General features: G+C 34.4%; 2 protein-coding genes across 3 annotated transcripts; both read left to right on the forward strand.

Moving 5' to 3' along the window:
• The first annotated feature begins 903 nt into the window (after positions 1-903).
• On the forward strand, positions 904-12769 carry LOC105349083 (uncharacterized). The gene is made up of 8 exons (XM_011458754.4): positions 904-1046; positions 5066-5854; positions 6036-6152; positions 9671-9863; positions 10847-10937; positions 11634-11799; positions 12064-12200; positions 12485-12769. Exons 1-8 carry the CDS (start codon positions 944-946, stop codon positions 12656-12658), a joined length of 1770 nt encoding a protein of 589 aa, XP_011457056.3. The 5' UTR covers positions 904-943; the 3' UTR covers positions 12659-12769.
• A 6049-nt stretch (positions 12770-18818) lies between these two features.
• Positions 18819-23097, forward strand: LOC105349084 (transcription factor VBP). 2 transcript variants are annotated; one of them, XM_011458755.4, is made up of 3 exons: positions 18837-18972; positions 20510-20791; positions 21088-23097. In XM_011458755.4, the coding sequence occupies exon 3, from the start codon at positions 21100-21102 to the stop codon at positions 21853-21855; it is 756 nt and encodes a 251-aa protein (XP_011457057.1). In that variant the 5' UTR covers positions 18837-18972; positions 20510-20791; positions 21088-21099; the 3' UTR covers positions 21856-23097. The 2 variants fall into 2 exon arrangements, with proteins under 2 accessions (XP_011457058.1, XP_011457057.1); XM_011458756.4 differs by lacking the exon at positions 20510-20791 and having other exon boundaries at positions 18819-18972.
• The last annotated feature ends 2220 nt before the right edge of the window (positions 23098-25317 follow it).

Below are 25317 nucleotides of genomic sequence, written 5' to 3' on the forward strand. Positions count from 1 at the left end.
TTTTGTTTAAAACAGATTTTCTTGATATATATTTTATGGCGGCTACAGTAATTTCACTAATTTAGGGACTATTTTCCCTCCTTTGACACAGTCTGGCTCACATTTAACTTGCAGTCCTTTGGTGAATTGACCTTAAACCAATATCGAGGTCAAATGTGGAGTTGAAAGCAGGCACCTGTCCCCGTATCATATGTAGGACATGGGTCCAACCTGGCCCAAACTTCACCCACATAGTAGGTGTGTTGTGAACTTGAACAAAGGTCATGTCAAATCCTTCTCTGGATCATATATTCCCGCTGATAAAGACGTAACAGACATTGACCATTATAAAATAATATGGTTGCAAGCGACCCTGCACCAAGATATTCTTTTAACTCTAGTGATACAGAGTAAGTATGACATGCGGTTATGTTTCATAACCGATTTATTTGAATCTGTAGAACCAATAAATCATTGAATTTATATACTGAATATAGATAGAGTTATCTTTTTGAATATCAAAATATTAATCTTTTAAAAGATTTTCATTTATTGCCTTCCTTTTCCATTTAACATTCTGGTTATAAAATATTAATATTAATGTAGTTGCTTTATTTGACTTCCAGTTTGAAACTGTTCACGTCCGGTTACATAGTAGTTTTCCATTTTAAGCCAAGTTGTCATATCTTTTCTCTCATTTTTCCTTCTCTCTTTATTCCCAATGCTTTTGATAATTTAACAATTAATGTGTAAAAAGGTAGTTAAAAGATAATTTATACACTCAAACTGACCGCTTCTCTCCTCACTGTCATTGTTTTATGTTCTGTTCTGGCATTTGGATGTAGAGCCAAGCTTTGCAAGACAGAATTCACTGCGCCGGACCATAACGGATAGTTGAGGGGTCAACAGATCACAGGTCCCTCTGTCATTTTATGCTCAAGAAAGTATAAATGTATAGTAAAAAATGAAAATAGACAGTAGAGGAGCCCATTCTGTAAACATGACGCGCGTTGTGGTGATTTCCGTGCTTTTGTTCTGTTCTTTAGCTGATTCAGCCAGAATTAAAAGTAAGTTTATTTCAGTCGAAAATAAAACATTCACATTTTATACAAGCTGCTTAGAAGTTCACTTTTTAATCAAAAGTACTGCTTAGATACATTTTTTAAAACTTAAACATTTATAGTTTCTCACAATATATCAATAAATGTAGGGGAAAATATTTATTACAACATGAGCTGCAATTTTCTTGTAAAAAAAAAAAATACTTTTTTAATATTGTTAATATTTTTTCAGTGACATAAAATATATTGAAAATTTCAGACAACAATGCATTTGTTTTATATTCATTGGTACGGAAATCTATATGATCTTGATAAAATTTAATTCATTGTTTATTTATAATGAAAGTTTAAGTTACATGAAAACTATCACAAAGGCAAAATCAGGAATATACGCTTTAAATATCGTTTTGATAATCCAACTTGTTTTTTCCCGCTGATTAAATATTTTCAATGAAAATTAGTTTCTTTGGAATACTCACGTTCATAAGCAATACCATTTATTTGTTTAAAATATCTGCAATTGATGTTTGCAAACTATGTTTTCGTAGAAGAATTGAAATGTGATTAAGTATATCTGGGAAATACTTGACTTTAAGTCCGTTTATCTTTTAAAAAGTAAAAGTAAGCTGCATTTTTCATGTCATTAATTTAAGCGTGAAATTGCAATTACAAAGAAGATTATATTGAATAAAATTCTGCTGTTTATTTGTTGTGGGAAGTGCTGCTTAAATCCTCTCAAAAAAGCAAAATGACATTATTTTTGTCCTGTTCAAAATTGATTTGCGATATGTTTCATTATCTTTTTATCGTAAAAAGTAATTATTTGTTTAAATCGTATTTATCATTAAGTTAATATTTTGTTGCAGATTTTTTTTTGGGCGCCCAAAATAAATTCCTAAAAAACACGGCTCATACTAATTTAATAATAAATCTTTCAAAATTAAAATAGAAACTAATATATTCGGACAAAAATGTTTCACAAATATAGTATTATACTTTCATAGTAATTATCATGGTAATCATGGCATTCTGTGCTATATTTACCTGAATAAAATGAAATAAATAAAGGGTGATTAAATATGGTTCACTTTACCACGTGATCTATTTTAGCGCACTTTTTCTGAATCTAGACGACTTTTATTAGTCTGTGCTTAGATTAATTCATTTGTTCGGAAGAATATGTCAATTGTTTTGTGCTAGGCAATGGTGTTAATTTTGTACATACATCATTGAGTAAAATTTCATTGAACTATTATTCAAGACATTTTGTATGAAACCTGAAATTTACACTCCTTTATTTGTTATCAAGTTGCAATATATCTATATCACATTTTATCTTTCAAAAGATTAATTCCAAAAAAAATTGTTAACGTAAGACGCAATTGCTTAATCGTTTTAAATAACTGTTACTTTGTGGACTTGATATAATTGACTCACTCAATTTGAAGTTTTACTCCGGTTCAAATATCACTCATGCTTATAGTGCCAATTACTATTGTTTACAATTCTATTTTATATCATTTGGTCATCATTATCGTCAGTCAAGAACTTGGTTTCGGATTGTTCGGTAGTAGTTTATGGATTCCCAGAAATCATCTATACCGACCTAAGTTCAAATAAAGTGCCTTTTACCATCTAGAGCATTTTAATCTTATTGTCGCCGGATTTATAGAGACACTACATTTTCCCGGTGATACATATATTAATGGAAGACTTTTAGGTTTATGAATTTTAGACAAATTCGGTATTTTGTTTTCCTCCATTTCGGTCTTTTAAAGATCATTTGATATCGCCAGTGTTAGACATGCGCATTTTAAATTGTGTCACGTGAATACGATTGACGTTAGAATTGTTTACAATTAGATTCAATTTGAGGAGAAAGAAATTGTCGTGAATGCAAGCTTAAGTACCTACACTTCTTTGCGATGCACTTTAAAAAAACACTGACGATTACCTTTTAATATAAGCAGTAACCTTACATTGTTCCATTACTGGATTTCATTTACTTTCCATTACCACCTGTAATAACGGTTGCCAAGCAATCAATGTTTCACTGGACGTTACACTGGATGTAAGACATAATTTGTCCTGGCAATACTGGTACCTGACTGATGACCAGTTTAGATTTTTAATTTGTTGTCACATCAAATTTGTCCAATATTTTTTGTTTATCTTTTCGACGTGGTTTTTTCTTACAAATGTGCATACTTATTGCGTGCACTTTAAGCCGTATATAATGTTTACGGTAGTTTGACAGTTGATAAATTACGCACACAAAATACCGACAAGATCTCTTAGAATGTAGTCACGTGTAGTAAAAAGTTAAAGAATAGAAATATTGATGTAGGCAAGTAGATACAAAATAAACGCCCTAAAGGTCATTTTTAGCATACGTATAGCTCTGCCTCACCTGACTTGGTAAATACTTAAATGCACAATATCAACTTAAAACTCGATCTTTTATGTTTGAATAATTTTAAGAAGAAAATAATTGCATCAGTGCCATTGCATGGATACAACATGTCCTGGAATAGTCCAAAATATGTGACGATTCCTTGCTTTTTTACGATTTTGCTAATTTAATTACCTTTTTTTGGCTAGTCAAGGTTTTTTTTAATTGAGTTATGTTTCCTCCCCATGAATTTAAAAACGATTCGTTGTGTTGCTTTATTGTATAAGAAAAAGCATAAGTCGGCATTTTCTGGAAAAATACAGAACAAAAACAATAATTAGTCATACAATTTAAAAAAAAAAATAAAATCAACACCATTATAAAGCATATTTGTAGCGAGCAAAAATAGCTAATTGCCTACAACATAGCTATTTAGCACTTTAATTTAGCAATTGACTGTTCATAAATAGTAGGATAAAATGATGCATTTTATTTTCATTGTGTAAGGTGACTATTTTATTTTAAACGACAATGTTATCAAAAATATTCCAGCCACCTAGAAGTTTAGGTTGATTTACTGTGGTTTCTGAAAGGTATAGTTTAACTGTTAGGTTTTCTACAACCCATCCTAACCAATAGACTTACCCACTCTTGCCCAAAATACTAACCTACAACCCTTTACCCACCATGCCTCAATATGTTAATCTGTAGATAAAAATCCGATAAATAGTATTATGTTAAAAATGCGCCCACTTTGGAATTTAAAATTCTGCAAAAAAAAGGTGATGTTGGGTTTGTTTGGCATAACAAGTGCATCTACACGTTCAACTGAGGCCATGTTCCTGTTTACATTTTGAATTTTGCAGGTTTCGACCTTAAATGATTGTGACAAATGCTGGGAGCTGTTTATTAATGTTCAAAACTAATCAGCAGATAGAAATATCAGCTTGAAAATGAACTTTTTAAAGTATATCCAATGTAAATAAAAACATGGCACAAGCTTTGTTTGCAAAGCAAGGAATTTTGAGCTCTGTATCTTACTTATAACTCTACAAATGTTATTCTCTTGGTTGTTCATTAGAAATGCCTTTAAGTTACAAAAGCATTGTAAACAATAAAAATAGAAAAATCAAATTTGACCGTAATCGTGACCATGTCCCTTTAAAATATCTAAAGCATAGTTAAATGAGTACTTTATTTTCAGTTCCCAATTCGACCCAACAGTATAAAAACTAATGCTGAAAATATCATTCCTTTTTTACTTAAATCGTAATCTCAATTCCGTGTTTGAGAATATACTTACCTTGTTCTCTATGATATGAAATGTTTTGACGGCGATTTCCCGGGGTAATAACGTCATAGTACTTCCTAAGCATATAGCTATCAATTACAATGGCAAAAAAGAGTAAATATCAAGAGATAAAAAAAAAACTTCATGACTACCGTGAAAAAAAAACTGAATTATTTTTATATTTTTGAGATACAATAACAAAGTACACTAGTACTCTGAAATTTCGACCGTAACCATATAAAATCACAATACTATAAAAAAAACCTCAAAGACATGAAAGGTTGCTCTTTTATTTTATACTCTAAAAATTAATGGTCGTATGGTTTTGTTAATTTTTAACAGGACGGGTAGCATCACGTGCGTATGATAATCGTGGGGGAGAAGGACCAGGCCTTTGGTCGCGAGAACCGAATGCAAATCCAACAGGGCCCAATTCCTACGATAATCGTGGAGGGGAGGGACCAGGCCTGTGGTCTCGAAGACCGAATGCAAATCCAACTGGACCAAATGCAAATCCAACTGGACCAAATTCATACGATAATCGTGGAGGCGAAGGACCAGGTCTTTGGTCGCGAGAACCGAATGCAAATCCAACAGGACCCAATTCCTACGACAATCGTGGAGGCGAAGGACCAGGTCTTTGGTCGCGAGAACCAAATGCAAATCCGACTGGACCAAATTCTTATGACAATCGTGCAGGCGAAGGACCAGGACTTTGGTCGCAAGAACCGAATGCAAATCCAACTGGACCGAATTCTTATGACAATCGTGGAGGGGAAGGACCAGGACTTTGGTCACGAGAACCAAATGCAAATCCAACTGGGCCTAATTCCTACGACAATCGTGGAGGGGAAGGGCCAGGACTTTGGTCCCGTGAACCAAACGCAAATCCAACAGGACCAAATTCTTACGATAATCGTGGGGGTGAAGGACCAGGACTTTGGTCTCGAGAACCAAATGCAAATCCAACAGGGCCTAATTCCTATGATAATCGTGGAGGTGAAGGACCAGGACTTTGGTCGCGAGAACCAAATGCAAATCCAACAGGACCAAATTCATACGATAATCGTGGTGGTGAAGAACCGGGACTTTATTCACCAGAACGTTATGCAAATCCTTCTAGTTATTCAGGTTTAGTTCATCTTCCTTGATAAAGAAAGAAATAATTATTTTTGATTTATTTTATACATGTAAATAGATATATATGTATTTCATATCAATGTACATTGATTATCATTTTATTTATTGGTTCGTGATCAAAATCTATTTCGTTTAATTGCCATCGTATAACATTAAAAATTCTCATAACTAGGACAAACTTGTGCTTCTATGGACGGTTCCTGCGTGGCGACTGAGGGCGAGTGTGCCAATGACGTAGTCCCAGGCCTAGGCTGTAATGAATCTCCATTATGCTGTCTCCCGTCAGTCTGTAAGAACACGAACACGTGGGGTTAGGTGGAGGTAAATTGGGGTGTAGGTCGCATTGAAATATTCCTGTTGCATGCCTTCTCAGTTAATATTTTAATTGCATTTTAACAAACCTTAGTGTAGAAATAAGGAGGGAAAACGGGCGCCAACAGTTTTGTTATTAAAATTAAGTTTTGTTTTAAAGTTTGTTTTATTAAAGCAGACTGTGCTCTTGAGGACATTCTCTCATCTACCTTATATTTTAGATGATGCACCCGTAGCTGGTAATTGGGTTTTGGAGTTCCTTACCTTTCTCCAGACACTTTTCTTTGGGCCTGACCTTTTTCAGTGTAAAATAATTCATATTTGTTATACTTTCATGTTAAATACTGAAATCTGATTGGTTTAGACGCAGTTCATAATATGTTCTATTACCCTCAGCGTTAGCAACGCACTGAGCAACGGGTAACATTACGAATTGTTACATGCGCGAAAATAATGCGCATACGGTTCGACTTAGAATTCACGTTATTCCTATCTAAAAGCAGTAATGTTTTCTTTAAAATTAAGACATTGAGTATAACAAAATAAATAGTGCCTGTTTGGGAGGATAACAGTTGAAATTGACACCCCTCGAAAACCATTGTCAACCTCCGCTTCGCATCGGTTGACAATGGTTTTCTCGGGGTGTCAATTTCAACTGTTACCCTCCCAAACAGGCACTATTTATATAATGTCATCGCTTCTCCAGAGGATATGTAGCAATGGTGCTTTGAATTGGCATTTTATGAGCCTGAGCGGTGTTGGTCATTTTATAATATAGTTTATATATACAGGAAAAGCTTGACGAATCGTTGTTGAATCAAGTCTCTAAATGATTTTTTTAAATACAGTTGCAAGATATTTTAACTGGCCAAGATGTAATGTGATTAGTTCAAAAAATATTAATGTTCATGATTGCATAGACCAGTTATTGACCACATTGCCTCTTCTGAAAGTGGGGAAAAATCGTATTTTATGATTAATCATTGCTTGATATTGTAATATGAATGAATGAATTCGGTTTCTTTCATGCTTGTAAGGAAAAGGTTTGCAGTGAACATGAACCATTTCCCTTGGTTAAATGACACGGACATCGCAGTTTTCTTTAAAATCTAGTTTTGAACAATTTTTAACGTTAGGCATTGACCCAATCTGGTACAGACCTTTCCAAACAATTTCCAATGAGCATGAGTTAACTTTCTCCGTATATATGTCAAGGCCATTACAGATGTATGTGTTGTATCCTTCTCTGGATCACAATTAACCCCTATGTCCCATCTGCATGCTTTACACCACAGTAATTGATCGATTTTAAGAAAAAAGATGTGAAGTAGACTTGATTTAGAGGTAAATGGCCTCCTAAATTCTTTTCATTCGAAACTTTAGGAGGCTGGTTGGTCTACAAATTACTAATAAGTTCTACCTTAAAATGTTATATTTCCTTTTTCTAGCCATAAACTGTTTTTGAGTAGCAGAGCAACCTTATATTAGCTTTAACATTTGAATAATTCCTCTATCTTTATTTAAAACCCTCCCTTTTCAAGGATATTAATGTAGTAAAATGATCACAACCATCCATCTCTTCTAAATTAAAAGGGGTCCTTTCAGATGGACACCTTCTCAATGATTTCTAGTTTTTAGCTCACCTGAGCTGAAAGTTCAAATGAGCTTCATTGATCACTTTTGTCTATCGTCCGTCTGCCTTTCCGTCTGGCCGTAAACTTTTTAAATTTTTAACATCTTCTCCAGAACAACTGGACCAATTTCAACTAAACTTGGCGCAAAGCACCATTAGGCAAAGGAAAATCAAAGCTTAAATCTAATAATATGTGAAAGCATCCTCTGGTAATGTAGATTTAAAGTTGTTAAAGTCATGAACCCCCGGGGTAGGCGGGTATGGTGGGCCACGATGTGGGGGTCGATTTTTTACATAGATTTATTAACCGGGTTTTCCAACGGAAAAATCCGGTTATAAAAATGGCGGGCGGGCGGGCGAGCGGCTACAAAAAGGGTATCCTCATTGTACGGATAAATCTTTATTAAGATAGGAAGTAAGTTGTTCTTTTTCAGATCAATTGTACATACATTAGAGATGTGCATATTGCTAGGATTTAGATTTCTGATAATTTATGAAAAAAATGCCAGCTTTTGAACTTAGTCATTTTTTTTGGCAAAATATTGCGATATAGGGTACTCCATTTAACTGGATACAGTAGGTAGTGTTTATCAATTCAGGGTTGACATGGATTGTGTATACGGTTCACATAAAATAAAATCCGGTTTGCTGTCACATTGACAGCTTTTCACTTGTATACAGTATATCTCTAAAATTCTTCTCAGAAACCAATCAGTCGGGAAAGCTGAAACTTGTGTGGATGCAATCTCAGTAGAGTAGATTCAAGTTTGTTCAAATCATCATCCCCGGGGGTGGTGGTGGGCCACAATGGGGATGTTGAATGTTTACATAGGACTATATAGAAAAAAATATTTTAATAAACCGATTGGCTAGAAAAGCTGAAGCTTTTGTTGAAGCATCCTCAGGTAGGGACTCGGTATATACAATATTGTTCCCAAGGGGTAGGATGGGGTCACAACGGGGGGGGGGGACAATTTTTACATAGGAATATATAGAGAAAATTCTTTTACAAAATCATTTGCATAGAAGAGCTGTAATTTTAGTGAAAGCAACCTTAGGTCATGTAGATTCAAATTCGTTCAAATCAAAATCTTGAGGAGTACGGTCGGGCCACATTGGGGCTCCAATTTTACAAAGGAAAACATTTAAATTCACAAAAACTGAAATGTTATAATATATGGTTTTACTTTTATGCAAGTATTTTGACAAATTGCTGATTCTTAAAAATTTGTAGACTTTGGTCCCTGGACTATTCTGGGGTCTCACAAGGGGTTCAGGGTTTGATGTAGGTTTATATCCCATATATAAACAATTGTTTAGGATCTTGTTGAAAAGTTGAGAAAATGCTCAACATGTAATATGATAATAAATTCACCCGTTAGAAAAGGAAACTGATTATAGACATGGGAATATCCAAGGGGAAATAGATATTTATATATACAGGATTTACATGTATAAATCTACATTGTCGTAATATTTTGCATTATGACTTTATTAAGCTGGTTTTATCATGCCTATTGTTGTTGCTCAGATGAGCGATGTGGCCCATGGGCCTCTTGTTTTTAATATGTTATAAGTGTGCTATAGAAATGGTGATTGTGTTAACTTTCAAAGGTTGATTTTAGATTGTTAAATTAGAGATAGATAAAAAAAATTATTTACTAATTCGTATATTTCTTAAATGCTCTCTTTTACTTAACATCATCATGAAATCATTTTCTTTTTCAAATATCACTCTGTAGTATTTCATCAATAACAATATTGAAAACTAATCAAAAATTGTTAATATTTGATACGCAAAAAAGAATTCCTATTGAATTCTCAGGAACATAGTACTGAATTGGTGTGGTTCATTTTGACAGTGCCTGAGCACATTGGAGGCTTGGAGGGACTAAAGGGTCCCATCCCAGGCACTATGATTGTCGGGGGGACAGAGGCGGCTCGCAATCGCTGGCCGTGGCAGGTGTCTCTCCAGACCAGCCAAGGGTTCCACTTCTGTGGGGGTAGTCTACTCAATGACCAGTGGGTGCTGACCGCGGCGCATTGTCTGGCAAGGTAAATATTAGACGCTAATGAGGAATGTTTCAAGTCTTTCAGTTTCAAGCTTTTATTAGATTTTTAATGATTAAGTACGGATTCAGTTCTATAAAGTATGCATATTTAAGATACAGATGAGGTTTTACATAACCAAACAATCTTTACAATCCAAATAAATCGAACATTTTTATGACACTATATACCGCACGAAGTTTGTTTTTACTGGATAAAAGATAGGTTGTTTTTCAAATTGGGGGCAAAAATCAAATAAATTGTTTATTGTAACATGTTTCAGCGGTTAAAGTCGTTCCATCTCTTTATTATCAAATATCTTTTAAAAATATTTAATATCTTTCGTATGTCTTATAAAGAAGCCCTGCAAGCTGGGGTGTATTTAAATTTGAATTGGGTACGAATCCATTCTCCGAACACGCGTATCTAGAGCCGTTCGAGTTTATTTATGCAATCAAAGTGTCAAATTGTAAATTTTAAATTTATTGGGTGATAGTAAATACAAAAATTTACAACATGACAACTTGTAAATTTCGTATTTACTGCCACCCGATAAATTAAAACTTTACAGCTTGACAAAAATACGACCACCTTAATTTCAGTTTTCTCGCTTAGTAGGTCACTTGTTCGAACCCTGGTCGCGACAAACCTAATATGTGATATCTGTAACCACTGTCCCCATGCTAAGCACTCGACACTTTGTAGCTTACTTAACGTTGTTGGTCTTTCGGATGAAACCTGAAAACCGAGGCCTTTTATCAGGATGACTCGATAAAAATCCCTCGCTGTTCAATGTCTGTGAGTGCTGATCATACAAATGAAATACTTATGACCCGATCGTAAAATTACATATGATTTCATTAAATTTACGAAGCATTTATATCTGATAGTTTTGGAAGATATGTTACGTCGGGTTTGGCAACACCTACAATTACATGCATACATGTAAATCAGCATATTTTAAGTTGTGTCCCTTTGTACATTTGCAGTAGATCCATTGGTCGTGTTGTGTTGGGTGACCATGACCTCACCACGCATCAGGGGACAGAGGTCATCCGCGGGGTATCCCATGTTGTTGAGGTAACTCTGGCTTATGAAAAGTAATATTTATATTTTTAAATATGGTCTTATATTGATAAATATCAATGTCAGTAAAGGTTTTTGACTATTATAATACATAATCAAGGTTTCAAAAATTACTGATAGTATTTTTGATTTTTATGATGAAGTTTAAACTGTCATATCTTATTCTAAGAATATGAGTTGTCTTCAGAGTTAGAAATTTTCTTTTCATTTTGTTTAAACGTTTCTATTAAGCGAAAAATTACTATTTTCTTTTTCTTTTTCTTTTTTCTTTTTTTTTTTGTTAGTAACCGGATCGCATCCATATTTTAACATATATAACATAAAATGTATTCAGTGTATCCTTGTTCTGTTCTGTTTTTCTGTTAAAGCAGTTTGCTATGCCTGTAGATAATAAAATGAATTTGCTAGAAGTATGACATTTTATCAATACCTTACCGATATACTTTAACAGCGGATGTATGACCTTTGCGCCTTTTAATTTTTTTTTATTAAAACAATTACGTATTATATGATATGACAATTGTCTAATGAGCATATTTCATTTAAAAGTGCTCAGTAAGTCTTAATCCCCATCCCCAATTATATTTAATCATTCTTTAAATCAAATAATTTGCTGCAACATGTTTTTCTCTGTTGTTATTTTTAAGGTGATCGTAAATTCTATTTTTGTTTCTATTATTTTTTGAAAAGCACCCAAGTTTCCAAAACTACGGCTCATATCCGAACGACATTGCTCTGGTCAAACTGGACACTCCGGTCTCCTTCTCTTCCGCTGTACAGCCCATCTACCTGTCGAACGAGGGCGACTCCTTCAATAACAACGAGTGCTGGATTACAGGATGGGGCGAAACTAGAAGTACGTGGTGATGTTAAGAGAAACAAAGTCTCGTTTTACGTTTGCGTTTGGCTAAAAAAAATCTTTATACATGTAGGTCTATTTTTTTTTTAAATTGGAACATATTTTATCATATTTTATATTTTCATATTTTAATGTCCTTAGTTTGATACTTTGTTTGAAAAAAATTACATATGTAGGGCGTTCGGAAAGAGATTGTGTGTGAAGCATAACACACAATTTTCCGATTTATTAATTAATCCTGACGTTCCTGAATGTTTTCAGACACAGGTGATCCGACCAAGCTGAATGAATTGGTGATCAAAGTGATTGACCAACAAAGCTGTGCACGACAGTGGCAGCCCACGGCCATCCTGAATACTCACATCTGTGTGGGGGACGGGGAAACCGGTGCCTGTAGTGTGAGTAAAATGTGTTGTATATCATTGAACATATGTAAATATATATATCACGATATCGCTGATAATCTGTTTTGGGTGGGGTTTTTTTATTTCTTCGGGGGGGGGGGGGGGGCAGTTCGTACGATTTGTAAACGATAAAAGTATATATCTAAGTGTTTGTGGCAAAAATTGAGAATTATGAATTCAAACATTCGAAAACATGACATAAAGAAAACCTATGTAATACGTGTATCGCATATAAAGGCTTAGATGATGGTTTAGATGTCTGATTTTTGTGTTTTTAGGGCGATTCTGGAGGACCACTGTCTTGTATGAAAAATGGAAAATGGACGCTGGCCGGTGTGACGTCATTTGGGGTTGCCGGATGCGAGACAGGCGGTTCCCCAGATGTTTATACACGCGTGTCAATGTACAGACCCTGGATTGAATACGTTATAAGAAGAGGGGGGCGAAAATAAATTCTTTTTTCAGCATCCCGCAAAATCACATTTAAATACGAAAAATAGACTTCTTATTTAACAAATATATATTCTTCTATTTTCAAGAAATAAAAAACAATTTCAGTACCATTTTCATTCTTTTTCTTCTTTTTTTTTGTAACCTGATTGCAACATTTAAACATAAATTCTTTCCTTTCTTGTTTAGCTCTTTTCTTTGCTATTCTTGCAATTTATAAAAGAAATTTATTAATTGTATAATAAATGCAAACTTTTTTAACATAATAAAAAATGCAAAATTATAATTTAAAAACAAAACATTAGACTTTTAATTTAACAAACATTAAGAACCACGTTTTTTTCTTTTTTTATCGAGAAATTATTTCATATTTTATGAGAGTTGCTTCCCTTTTCACGTATTGATGCCTACAAGTTTTATATAAATAACTAACTTTGTTTAGACTCGTGAGTCCATCAATCAACTTCGATACTAGAATTTGATAATCAATAAAGTTGTATGATTGATTTCCATAACATCGTTAGTTTCATCGACTCTCCTAACTTTTGTTTCAATCTTACAAAGAAACTGACTAGGTTATGTTTATCTATATAATATATACCTAACCGTGTTGCTCAAAAAGAATATTTAATTAATTTATAAAATAAATATCTTAACAAGACTTATCATAATAATATGTTATTTTATAAAATCCTTTTCACGTGGTTCATGGAAAACAAATAATTCGCGCATACTTCACCTAGTTCACCTTATTTTTTTTGGAACTATAGTAAACAGAATATGTAATTTTATGTAAAAGTACTCATGCAATTTCATACAGTTTAACTGTTAGAAAACGCTATTACTATTGATACCATCAAAGCTACACTATAAAGCTGTGATCAGAGCTGCAGCACATCGCTAAAATTTCAGCGTAAAGTACTAAAAATTTCAAAGTTGTATATCATTTCTCATAACTAATCCTGAAAAAAAATGATAACGTGACAAACATTTCTCACCAAAGTATTTTGAATCCAGGGGCTTCTGGGGGCTTATTCTTGTCACTTAGTGGATTCGGAAGGGGGGGGGGGTTGCCTAAAAATGGTACATGTACCCCAACCCATTCCAAAACTTCAAATCCTTGTTGCGCCACTAGTGTATGTGATTTATAATGCACTCAAATCTAGTAGTTAATACAAGTTCAAGTTTAAGAGGTGTTTAAGACAAATATCATTACCCACTTTTATATTTTAGTATTTTATAATGATATATGATTGCATTTTTAAAGTTTAGTCCCTTAGAGTTTTCATTTTTCTAGATTTCAAACAAACTTTAACTTCGGCTGATGTGATGCGATCTAATAGTATAGATTTGATATAATTTTTACATCTCAGATCAAATTGTGATATAGATTTACGTCTCTCCATGTCACCACGCTTGTCGAAAATATGCTAGGCAACGATGCCTTTTTGACCCCGCGATCAACCCCACTAACAGATTGCGCAACATGGTGGTCATAATGGAAAGTACACAACATCCGGTCAAAATTGATAAACTGATCGTCTAGAGTGGCTGGGTTTTGATAAAGAGCGATGCAACCTTTCAGATATCCAGGAATGTGGACGTGTATTGGCCGTTTTTCTTGCAGCTTAATTATCTCGACTTTTTCTTAGGTTTATCTACAGGCGTTTTGTAATCAAACAATACGTCTGATCTAAGTCTGCGTAAACTGTAATCGGCTTGGTCAATATTTTACACTTGAATTAGAAGCCGGCTATTCAAATGTGTATTTAATGGCCAAACATTGTGTAACTCCCCACACTGCCATGACCCGGCTAGTCTATTTTGGGTTCCCGATCTGTAATCAATTTTCATACTCTAGATTTCTGATGGCATGCCTCGTACAAATATTAGTTTTACCTCTGTTGAATTTTTACAGTACAAGTGAATCGGTCCGCGCTAAATTAGATAATAGACGAATCTATTCGTTCTATTCATTATTATGTTACATCTAAAAAAAATTTCTCTCTCTCTCTCTCTCTCTCTCTCTCTCTCTCTCTCTCTCTCTCTCTGTGTGTGTGTGTGTGTGTTCAAAGAAATAAGTGATTAATTAACTAAATACTAAACGTTTTGTTTTCAAGCTGACGACCTTCAAAGTATGTTTATCAAAATTCCGATTGTTCTATAAGAATTATTTAATGGGTAAAGAATTTTAAAGACAAGTCCTCCCCAAAAGTTTCTTTTCTTAATAATTAAGATCATTACACCCAATCCCCCCTCCCTGATAATTTTTTTTTTTTTTTGTAAATTCCCCCCGGCCCCTTCTGGAGGGCCTCTTGTAAAAATAAAGCATGTACTGTATCTTTTGTGTTAAACATGGGTTTGTACATTTGTAACAAACAAATTATTAACAATGATAATCAGTTACGTAAGACCTATTCTCTGATACACAATATATCCGCTGGCAGCGGTGAAAGCCAATACACCAATGTAGAACAAACATTGTAACAGTGTATAACACATTACATAATGCGTTCTTGTGTGTATTACAGTATTATAGTCCACTCACAGTCCGTTATCTAATATATAAATAAATGGATAAGATGTATTGCTAGTTGTTGCGTCAGCTGTGGATTATGACTGTGTGATATTGGAAAACTGCCGAGGGGTTACACAGAGTCGGCAGGAAATACCTTGATAATGACCAATACATCGCTTGTTATTAATATACAAATACATGTAGACGATTGGAGTTTTTACCTAACCGTTAACATTATGCAAGAGACTCTTTTTTCATTTTTTTTTTTAAAGTTCAGTAACAGATATTGGCTGTGATCCCGTTAAAATTTGGGATTAAGAGCACGACATAACAAATTTAAAGTGTATGACTTAACCAGACCAAATTGTTACGTCTTGGAAGCAAGTAACAGGTCAAAAGCCGAGTTTGACAGACTAATCCCATCTAATCCCCCCACTAGCCGCTCAAAGGTTCTTTTCAATGTCCACATAAAGTACATTGTGTAACCATTGGGTAACACAAAAAAGTTACTTCAATTTTTCTAAAGGAGGATTGTCCCTGTTCTAAAGAGTTGTGTATTTCCACGGTGTCACGCATGCGTTGTTTATCTAATCGATCCCTCGAGAGAGATTTGTTGAAATTTGCATTTACGCAATAATTATGGTATCGCTTGATCAAATATACCTCACCGGGCGAAAGCAGACCATTTTAAACTTCTCGTGGTGAGGTGAAAAGTTCATCTTTTCATATCGGTTTAAGTAAATGTTGAATAACTCGACATAACATCTTTTGATAAAATATGGTCCCTTGCACTGGAGAGAGAACACGTGACTTTCATCTGGATAAACTAGGGGGGAAATATTTTTGATAAAACCAAACTGCTTCACCGCAGGTTGAGCTATTTGAAATGGTCATGCATCGGTCATATTACGTTATAAATAAATGAGATAAACAAATTCAAGGCCAAAGAAATGTACTCATACATTCTTTAGACGCCATGCTATCTAATTCTCTGCACCATCAATACGTTATATATCGTTAACTACAGTGCAAAAAAGGCCCCTGGCAGCCGCTGATTTAACTTGTTGCAAAGAAAACAAACGAAGATGTTTGTTTTGAGGAATGTTATTCGAACGCGCCTATCATCGTCTGTTAATACGCAAGTGCAAAGGAATTTCTTCCGACATTTGATTCGTTTTCAAAAGTAACATAATTTATAGCCGTTTCATTATTAGGACATTCTAAAACAGAGAAATAACTTATCGAACTTTATGATACAATAAAGACTACAGAAATTAATAGAAATATGTATTTAATTTGCATGTTTAACCTGTCAATAATTCCCTGAATTCTTACAAGAGAAGTAACATATGTATGGTGGGGATTTTCGTATTGCACACATTTCAGAAAATTGAAAACCACCCAGATACCCGGGTACCAAAAGACTGAGGAGGCCAAGGGTGACCTTTGAGGAAAGGTCTCCACGTCTGGCATAACAATTACACTGAAAGCATCGATAAAAAGCTACACTCCACACGGCGAACATGTGAGGCATGACACCCTCTCTCAGAGACACAATTGAAATCCATTTTACAATTTTACGTCTTAGGACTCTCGTCTTGCCATAATAAGGTGATACATTAAGATTGTATCAGACTTTACTGTGGTCAGTTCACGCCGATTACTTGTCAGTGGACTCAAGTCAAATTAAATCTCGGGGATAGTTTTCAAAAGTTCAAATAGAGGTTCCCTCTACCTCATCAGGCGATGTGTATCTGGCTGTACATGTTGTCAAACGATTTAAGGACATTTAAATAAGTCTACGAAAAGCAATTTTGATGGTGTAAATCTTATAGGTAAAGAAAAAAGTCTAAAAGCCTTGCTAATTATATGTTTCTTTCAACTTTCCATTTAACTGGAGAACCTATAGCACATATGTTGATGAGATAACCATCCCTGCCTTTATTTTGCGTAAAAATTTAAGAATCTTGAACTTCATAGTTAAACGTGAAATTTGGGCACACCAAAATACGACTCTCGCAGCTCGTATTTTTCGTATTTTCACCATTACAAGACTTCATTTATATGTCAGGTTCTGCATCTAGTCATTAAGGAAATCAGAATCTTCAAGTTAAATAAATCGTCACGAGTTTCATCTTTGTATTCATTTTAATCATGTGTTTTGCAGATCAATGTATTTTCCGTGAAGTCCTCGTGTATTATTATCATCTATCATAAGGACACACATAAGGAATGATCAACCATCATCCCCCGGAAAATGCCGCTCAATATGATCATATTTATGATTAATTAGGTCTTAATGGATTGTGTGGCATTAGATAAGAAACCGCCGCAGTGGGTTCATATTGCTATAACTTAATGCAACTTAACAGTCAATGATGGCAAGAAAGCATGTCATAGTGCGATGGATGAAATCCGCGGGACAAAGGGCAGATTAGAGGCAAGGGGGATAATTAGAGACACAACGGATAAATTGCATTCTTCGGATGTCAACATTCTTAAAGACGCTCTGACAGATCCCAAGTAAATCCCGATTTTTAATTTCTCTTGTGCCTCCGCAGATTCAAAATAAAGATGACATAAAATATTAATTATCAGTACGGTGTCCACTGCGTTGACTTTATTGGTAGGATACAATTACAGTTGAATAATTAAGCAACAAATATGAAATTTTACATCTAGAATTAATTTTATTTTGTATGCTTTAGGTTATTGTTTTATACTGAATGCTTAATTCACACTAGAATCGGGTAATTTAATTTTTTTGATATCAATAAATCTAATATCGACTAAGCTTACAGTTTTAGTGTGGGAATTTTACAGGTGATTTAAAAAGTTTGACAGCAAATCATTTTGTTAATTCTCTGTCTCTTAAAAATCTTGTAAATTGTTTGAAAACATACACGCGGTTATTTATTGCTAAGGAAATTCCGCCCAATGCCTACGATTGAATAAATATATCAACATATTACGTTTAAAAAATATGTCTTTCGGACTTCATATCATTTTATTTCGATTAATGGCATTTCATTATTGCATGCCATTCGTTGATAAAATGTTGAATATATTTTTTGTTCGTGACAAGTTTCTACAAGAAATTCTAATGAATTATGGATTCTCCGTTGGTCGATATCCTCGAACTGGAAAATGGTTTTCCAAAATTTTAATTGGACCTATTGATTCTAAAAAGGACATTGATCCTTGTATTTTAACTTATGACTTTTCCCTAATTTCGTTGTTTCACGGTTAGATGTAAAAGGAAATCTCCTTTTCCCGAACAAGTCTATTTATTCTTTTGTAATGATAAGAGAATTTCCGCCTCAAAGTGTTGTGTTATCCGGCATAATGATATTTAATCTTCATTAACATGTTAATGTATTTCCAAGGGGGGACCAAAAAAGGGAAAAATATGAAGTAATTGCTTTCAGTAAACTTAAATTTCCATATGTAATTGATTTAGTGTTCGATCAATATTTTTGAGTGTGAAGTTGTTTATATTATATCACTCTACAATTTACTATGTACTTCTATATTTGTCGTACTTATCTGAATACACATCACTAATATAACAAAAAATCCCCCCTTAGGGGCCTTGGAGGGTGAGATATTTACTTATATGTATTACATATGAGGCCGCAACAGTCTTGTTAGTATCCATCCCCGGAAACACTAGAAAATAAAAAGAGTGCGCCAATTACAAGCTTGCATAAGTCCCACTTGAGTGGGTGACAGAGAGAGCGACCCCCACTTGATTGGATTACGACTGTCCCCTCATCATCAGCTGGATACTTATATGTGGTATATACAAATTTATTGTTCTATTATTCGAAGAAGGGGAAAAACTATTTTTTAGACTTACTATCATTAGGAAAAATTCGGCACTTTTTTGGCCACAAAGAAATAATCACCAATGAGACCATATTTATTTGTTATGATATTTCTTTCATTACATTATTACATGTAACATTTCAGTAAAAATTTTCTTTTCAGTCTTTTATTTTTTAAATTGGATTTAGATACTGTGTGTTTACTTGTTTTGGAATTTTCGCCCTGTTACCTATCAAACTTCATTATTTGATGATGGATATGGTTACTTTTTTTCATTATTTTTTTCGTGGGGGAGGGATAGTAGGGGTGAAGGGGATGAAGTAATTGTTGTTTTTACTTTTATTGCAATTAAATTTCTAGTTTATATTAGGAATTATCATTTTACCTATTGTGTCTTTTAATATCAAAAACAGTTGTTACACTCACTTGGGAATGCAAATTAGCAACATAATAAGCTGTACTTTTTACTTCGTGTTGAATGGCTTATGCGATATTCAATACACGTCCATCAAGTTTTTAGGATACTTAAAAATAGACTTGCTATAACTTGATTACATGTAGTTAAACACGTCTTTTTCTTAGCCCATGACTTTGAAAAGTATATCTATCAGTAGATGATCATTAGCATCATTTTAGATTTATATTTGATTTTTTTTATTTAATGCATGTGGTAACTCGTTTCTTAAAAATGTTTTTAACATTCATTTCTGCATTAAAAACGTCTGCCGTTAATATAACAATTTTCCTACGAATACGGTTTGTTTATCATTGTATCTGGGATATTTTTTTACTGACATCGTAATCAGCTCTATCTTGAGGCCTTGGAAGCTGACTTTTTGTTTTAAATGGCGGACTAGTGGTATCGGACTTACAATATTTGCTTTTAAAGTTCAAGTGCCGTGCAAACCATTGACTCACAATACCTGTTTGTGTTACGCCAGTGTTATAACATATTGACACCAGGCTATTGATCGACTGGCCACAAATAGCTTTAACCGTTCCCCGTTTTTCGCCCCAGCAACCAGTGATAGAACTCAATGATGATGTAATTAATTCGGGGTTTTTTTAGCACAGATTTGTTTTTCGCCACTTGCGTAATCATGTTGCATAATATACAAATTTTACCTAATAACCATCCTCCCGGTGCTTTGAATTTCAGAGAGATTATCTAATAAGGATCATGCTTTGCGATGTTGCAAGTGTGTTTGAAACATAATGATTATTACATGTTTAAACAGTACATCTCCCTTCTCTGCCTCTTATGCTGTGAGAAAGGTATGATTCATATTAAACAATTTAACTGCTGAAGACGAAGTATTTTGTATCTCCTCTACATCATTGGCCAAAAACGCCTTGCGGTCAATTTGACCCCAGCAAACAACTTCCGGTAAACAAGAAATATATCCATTCAAACTTCAGCTACGCCCGTTTGGCACGGCCCCTTATATCCTGCCTTCGACGCTTACAACAAAAACTTGTCAAATGTTGCTTTTATTGTTTTTTGCAGTGGTCATCATCCGTCCCTCTAAGCAAAGAAACAAGTTCTAATGAAAGTGATTAGAGAAATAGGTCAGATACGTCACATGCGCAGGCCTTTATGTAGTTATTGTGCAAGAAGGTCATTTCGAGTTCATCCACTGCAAATAAGCGTATAAGCGCCGGCCATTGGTTGGTCAGTTTTCATTTAACTCTGGTCAGTGGGAGGCACTAGTGTTAAGAGACTTTTATCGGGATTTCTCCACTGTAGGACGAAACTATCAATAAGAACAGTTCGTTTTGACATACACAGGTAAAAATAAATAATTAATCATTTTTATATAAGGTAATTTTATAACATATTTATTATTTCCTATTGTTTTTAGTTTTCATAGAAATATTTTTTTTTTGCCAAGTGGGAGATATTTATTAGGTCATGACAGTTTAGGAAGTTGAAAACAACTGTGCGTTGGTACAGATGAAAGACGATTGGAAAACACAATGATGTTTTTGCATTTGATTTATATGTAAACATGTTTTGTTTGACTTGTTTTCTTTGAATATATATCTTTAAAAATATATAGACTTTATATTGTTTTCAATTTTCAGCTGATTGCCGAAATGGCAGACACGGCCTTAGACTTGTCTTCTAAGCCAGGGGTGGATTTAGAACGAGCCTCTAAATTTCTCAGCAGGACTTCCACCCACTCCAACTCCGGGGGGTCAGGACGGAACTCCCCCGCATCCTCAGTGCACTCCGATGGAAATGAAAGTGACAGTTCGTTGAAGAACAGTGTATTCGACAGAAGAGGCAGCAATCCCCCGGTCATCCCGCACGGTGAAAATTCGAACAGTACCTCCATTAAAAGTGAGGAAGATGCTGGAGGCTCGGACAAATTGGGCTCTCCGACTGTGTCGAGGCCTTTTAAAATGTACCCCATGGACCCTTTCTCAATATACAGTATGGCAACTACTACGCCATCTTCCCCTCTATCCCCTACAGTAACCTCCCCCGCTGCGTTGGGGGTTCCCCCCGCTGTGTACGAGAATCCCGCAGGATTTCCCGGTTTTCCGTTAGCACCGTTGACGTCTCATTTACTGCAACGAAAAAGACGGTCCGAATCTCGACCGGATCTAACGGACCCGAAAAAGACGAAACCTGTTCCAGAGGAAAAGAAAGATGACGCTTACTGGGAAAGGAGAAGGAAAAATAACGAGGCTGCTAAACGGTCGCGGGATGCCCGGCGCCATAAAGAAGAAGAAATAGCAATGAGGGCAGCATTTCTGGAACAAGAAAACCTCAAACTTCGTGCTCAGGTTGCTATTCTGAAAAACGAAACAGCAAAGTTACATTACATGTTGTATAACAGATTATGAGATTGTGGAACATTAAGAGCTCTCATTATTCAAACTTTGAATGTGGCATTGAAGGTGCAAAAGAAAGACGAAAGTGCTAATTGTATTTTAATCGCTGGATCGGATTAACTTTGCAAGAGAATGCAACACAAAGACACATTTAGATTTAAGTTACTGAGTTCAATTTTTTGTCCGCAAAACGTCCATTTTAGTTTTAAAGTTTTTACTACAAAGATACATCTTTGCAGATTAATTAAAGCAATACATTTCACCAGTGCTTTAAATATTTCAGGTAGTATTATATTTTTTTACAGTCATTTAATATTTTTTTCTTGGTAACATACTGATCAAATGCTGATTTTAAAGCCTTCGTTTTTCTTTCTTTAAGTGATCAAATGCTGAACTTTTTGTCTTTTATTTTCAAATGATTCATGTATGTGTGAAATGTAAATGAATGCTAGTGTGAATGGTTTAATTTCAACTGTGCTTGTGTCCAGTGCTATGAAAGAGTTATAACATTGTGCATTTTTTTTCGTTTTTAATTCAAGAGGAATATTTATTATTATCATGGTTTTTTTATGTGCTATTGTTAACAGAACTTCGGCTGGGATAAAATCTCGGACAATCTCTTCTTTTTGTCTAATTTACAGAATATTACAGTCTATATATTTATACTTTACATCAGAGCATCTTCAGTGTGAAAAAAAACGTGTTGTTAACATGGTCACGTGACAACAGATACTCATACACTCATTTCAGGAATTTTATTTTACATATATTTTGTCACTAATTGAACATAATTCTGTTTTTTTATTTTGTATGAAAATAGATGATAATTTTATTTCTAAACCCGGTTAATTCATCTTTTTTTTCGAAGTTCAACTCATTTTTCTCCATTATAAACATTGGAAATAAGAATCAAATCACAACAACAATGTTTGATTATATAAAAAGACATCTTTCTTTGATAGGTAAATTAAATTGTCGGTTGAGTAACATTTTTTTCCTCTCAATGTTCAAAGAAAATTTTAAGGTACTGATCTCAATTGTAATATTTGAAATCCACTTGTTCGAGAGCTTTATACTTTCTTCTTTTGAAAGAATATGATTTTAATCTACAAACTGCTTATGTTTCAAATACTTCAATATGTATAAATTATATATACTCTTTTTACTTCATCTGGTGCATCTTTTATTTTTCATTTTTTTCACAATCAGTGTTATTTAATCTTGAAAAACTAAATAAAGCTGAGTCAGAATAATTTTGTGTTGCATTTCAATTACGTTTTGTGGGAATTTAAAATGTGTTTTGATGTTTATTTTGTTTTCAATCTTTGTTTTGATTTCCATGTACACTGTTTTTCAAGTAAACAAAAATCTACCTTTTACTGAAAATATAAATCTTGTTAGTAAATACCTTTTGGGAGAATGTGGTGGCGGATTTAGTAGACTGGACAAATATCGGGGTCATGGGCACTAAATGCTGGTGTTAATATTATCAAGAATCCTATTTTAGCTCAGTTCAATTACATTTTAGACAACAGAATATTTTGAGATGCGTACATGTAAAATCGTGTTTTCCCTTGAGGGTTTGAACTTTTAAATGGATATTTAATAACTGGCCTCTCGATACACAATTCCTATTCACGGTCTGTTGAAATTTTGCCATCTTTCTTTATCGCTAAGTCAACGATTACCCGAAAATTACATAAGGTTACCGAAGAATATGATGTAACTTCGAATGGTCGTTATGCAACAAATGATCGAAGCGGCGAGCAAACAATTGGAATATAGGGCAAATCATTTGCTGTTACCTTAAGTATTAACAAATGAATACAATTACAGCTGACCTAAGCTATGTTTACAATAGATATCAGAATCATAATGTGACCTAATACGGCCATCTACCTTTGGGAAAAAGGAAATGTATTGTAGAGCACGAACGGGCACTTTGCGGAACAATTTTAGGATCTGTGCTGTAATGTTGCACAAGGATACATGCCTGAAACGGAAGTTAGTGCGCCGTTACGATATTGGGCTTCGAAATCAAGTCAAGGTCTTTGCGCAGAGTGTTCATTCGATCTTATCTGCACTGTAAACTGGCAAACGATGGCGTAACTCTACGTAACATTTATCGACTGAAACAGGAACAGAGGGCACCGAGAGAAAGGAACCATATGGCATTGTCAATATTCATTATTTTTACAAAAATTATCAAAAGATTACAAATGTACTGACAGACTTTGAAGTGTCCTTTTATGTAAGTTTTCCGCATGACCAGTAGATTTCATGAGTTAACGTATTAACCTCGAGTTTTTGACCCTCTTCTCTCCCTCTCAGACGGGCAAAGGAATCGGTCAAGTTTAACCATATGATAATTGAATGCATATCCGGTCATACTAAAGTTACGTCATGTTTCTACACACTCCCTATAACTTTAACCTCTGTCGCCTTGTACTTTTGGAGAACGTCCTTCCCCGTTAACCACAGTACATACGGAACTGACAGAACTATACGTAACGAGCGGCCGAAGTACTCTGGACGCATCCAGAGAGAATAGGGTTGTTAAAACTCAAGAACTTAATGCACTGGGTTTAATTTTCCTCCACGCGACAGCGTTTTTTGGTTTTTAGTGACATGGAGGAACATGGAACTTTGCCATTCCCAGATATTATAGTCTCTCTGTTCGAAATGAAATAGTGATTTATGTTCCCTTCACTTACGTTGCTTTAATTGGTTTTTCTTTTCTTTAGAACCTGTAGTTTGGTAAATAATTGATCACTGAAGACCGTGTTGTACTCTTTTTACAGATTGTGGTGTTGCTTTTAATTGAGAAGTACTATACGTTCATCGTTAAATTCATTAACAATTTTACAGCCATTCCTGAAACATTATGAACTTTATCATGAGAAATACATTTGTAGTCCGTTGGCAATTTTGTTTTTAAAATGACTTGAGTCGGGGATTATACTTTCGAATTGATCAAAACTGAAATATGCCTCATATACTAGAGAAGCCTCTGACCATAACATACCTATACAACCAACCCACTGTAATTTACTACTGTGTTTTCTTTATTACATATACAAGTACTTAGTTCTTGTGACCCTTGCCTGTTTTTGTGTCCAATTGTATATTGCTATTATGAACCTCATATACCAGTGAACTGGTCTTTGGTGATTAAATAATTGAATAATTGGACAATAGTATAATTATTGCATTTAGTTTTTTTTTTATAAATACATGTGCACGGTCTTATAATGCTCATTTCATTTTGACACAAAACATATTATAAACTCTATAACGATGGATCAGGTGCTAATTTTTTCGCATTTTTATCCATTGTGATCCAAACATTTCACGCTAATCAGGTAGCGTTGATTAATAAACGTTAAATGATTAAATGCACTTGCAATTACTAGTAATGTAAATTAAACATTTTATATGAATATACATATGTACAAGTATCCAATGAATTCCATG

The sequence above is a fragment of the Magallana gigas genome, chromosome 6, assembly GCF_963853765.1.
Source record: "Magallana gigas chromosome 6, xbMagGiga1.1, whole genome shotgun sequence".
Lineage (NCBI taxonomy): Eukaryota > Metazoa > Mollusca > Bivalvia > Ostreida > Ostreidae > Magallana > Magallana gigas.

What these genes read in the sequence shown, in the direction of transcription:
- LOC105349084 (XM_011458756.4), top strand. Translation starts at nt 21,100, where the DNA reads ATGGCAGACACGGCCTTAGACTTGTCTTCTAAGCCAGGGGTGGATTTA.
- LOC105349083 (XM_011458754.4), top strand. Translation starts at nt 944, where the DNA reads ATGAAAATAGACAGTAGAGGAGCCCATTCTGTAAACATGACGCGCGTT. An exon ending in ATGCTGTCTCCCGTCAGTCT is followed by an intron (nt 6,153 to 9,670) that starts GTAAGAACACGA and finishes TCATTTTGACAG; the next exon opens with TGCCTGAGCACATTGGAGGC. An exon ending in GCGGCGCATTGTCTGGCAAG is followed by an intron (nt 9,864 to 10,846) that starts GTAAATATTAGA and finishes GTACATTTGCAG; the next exon opens with TAGATCCATTGGTCGTGTTG.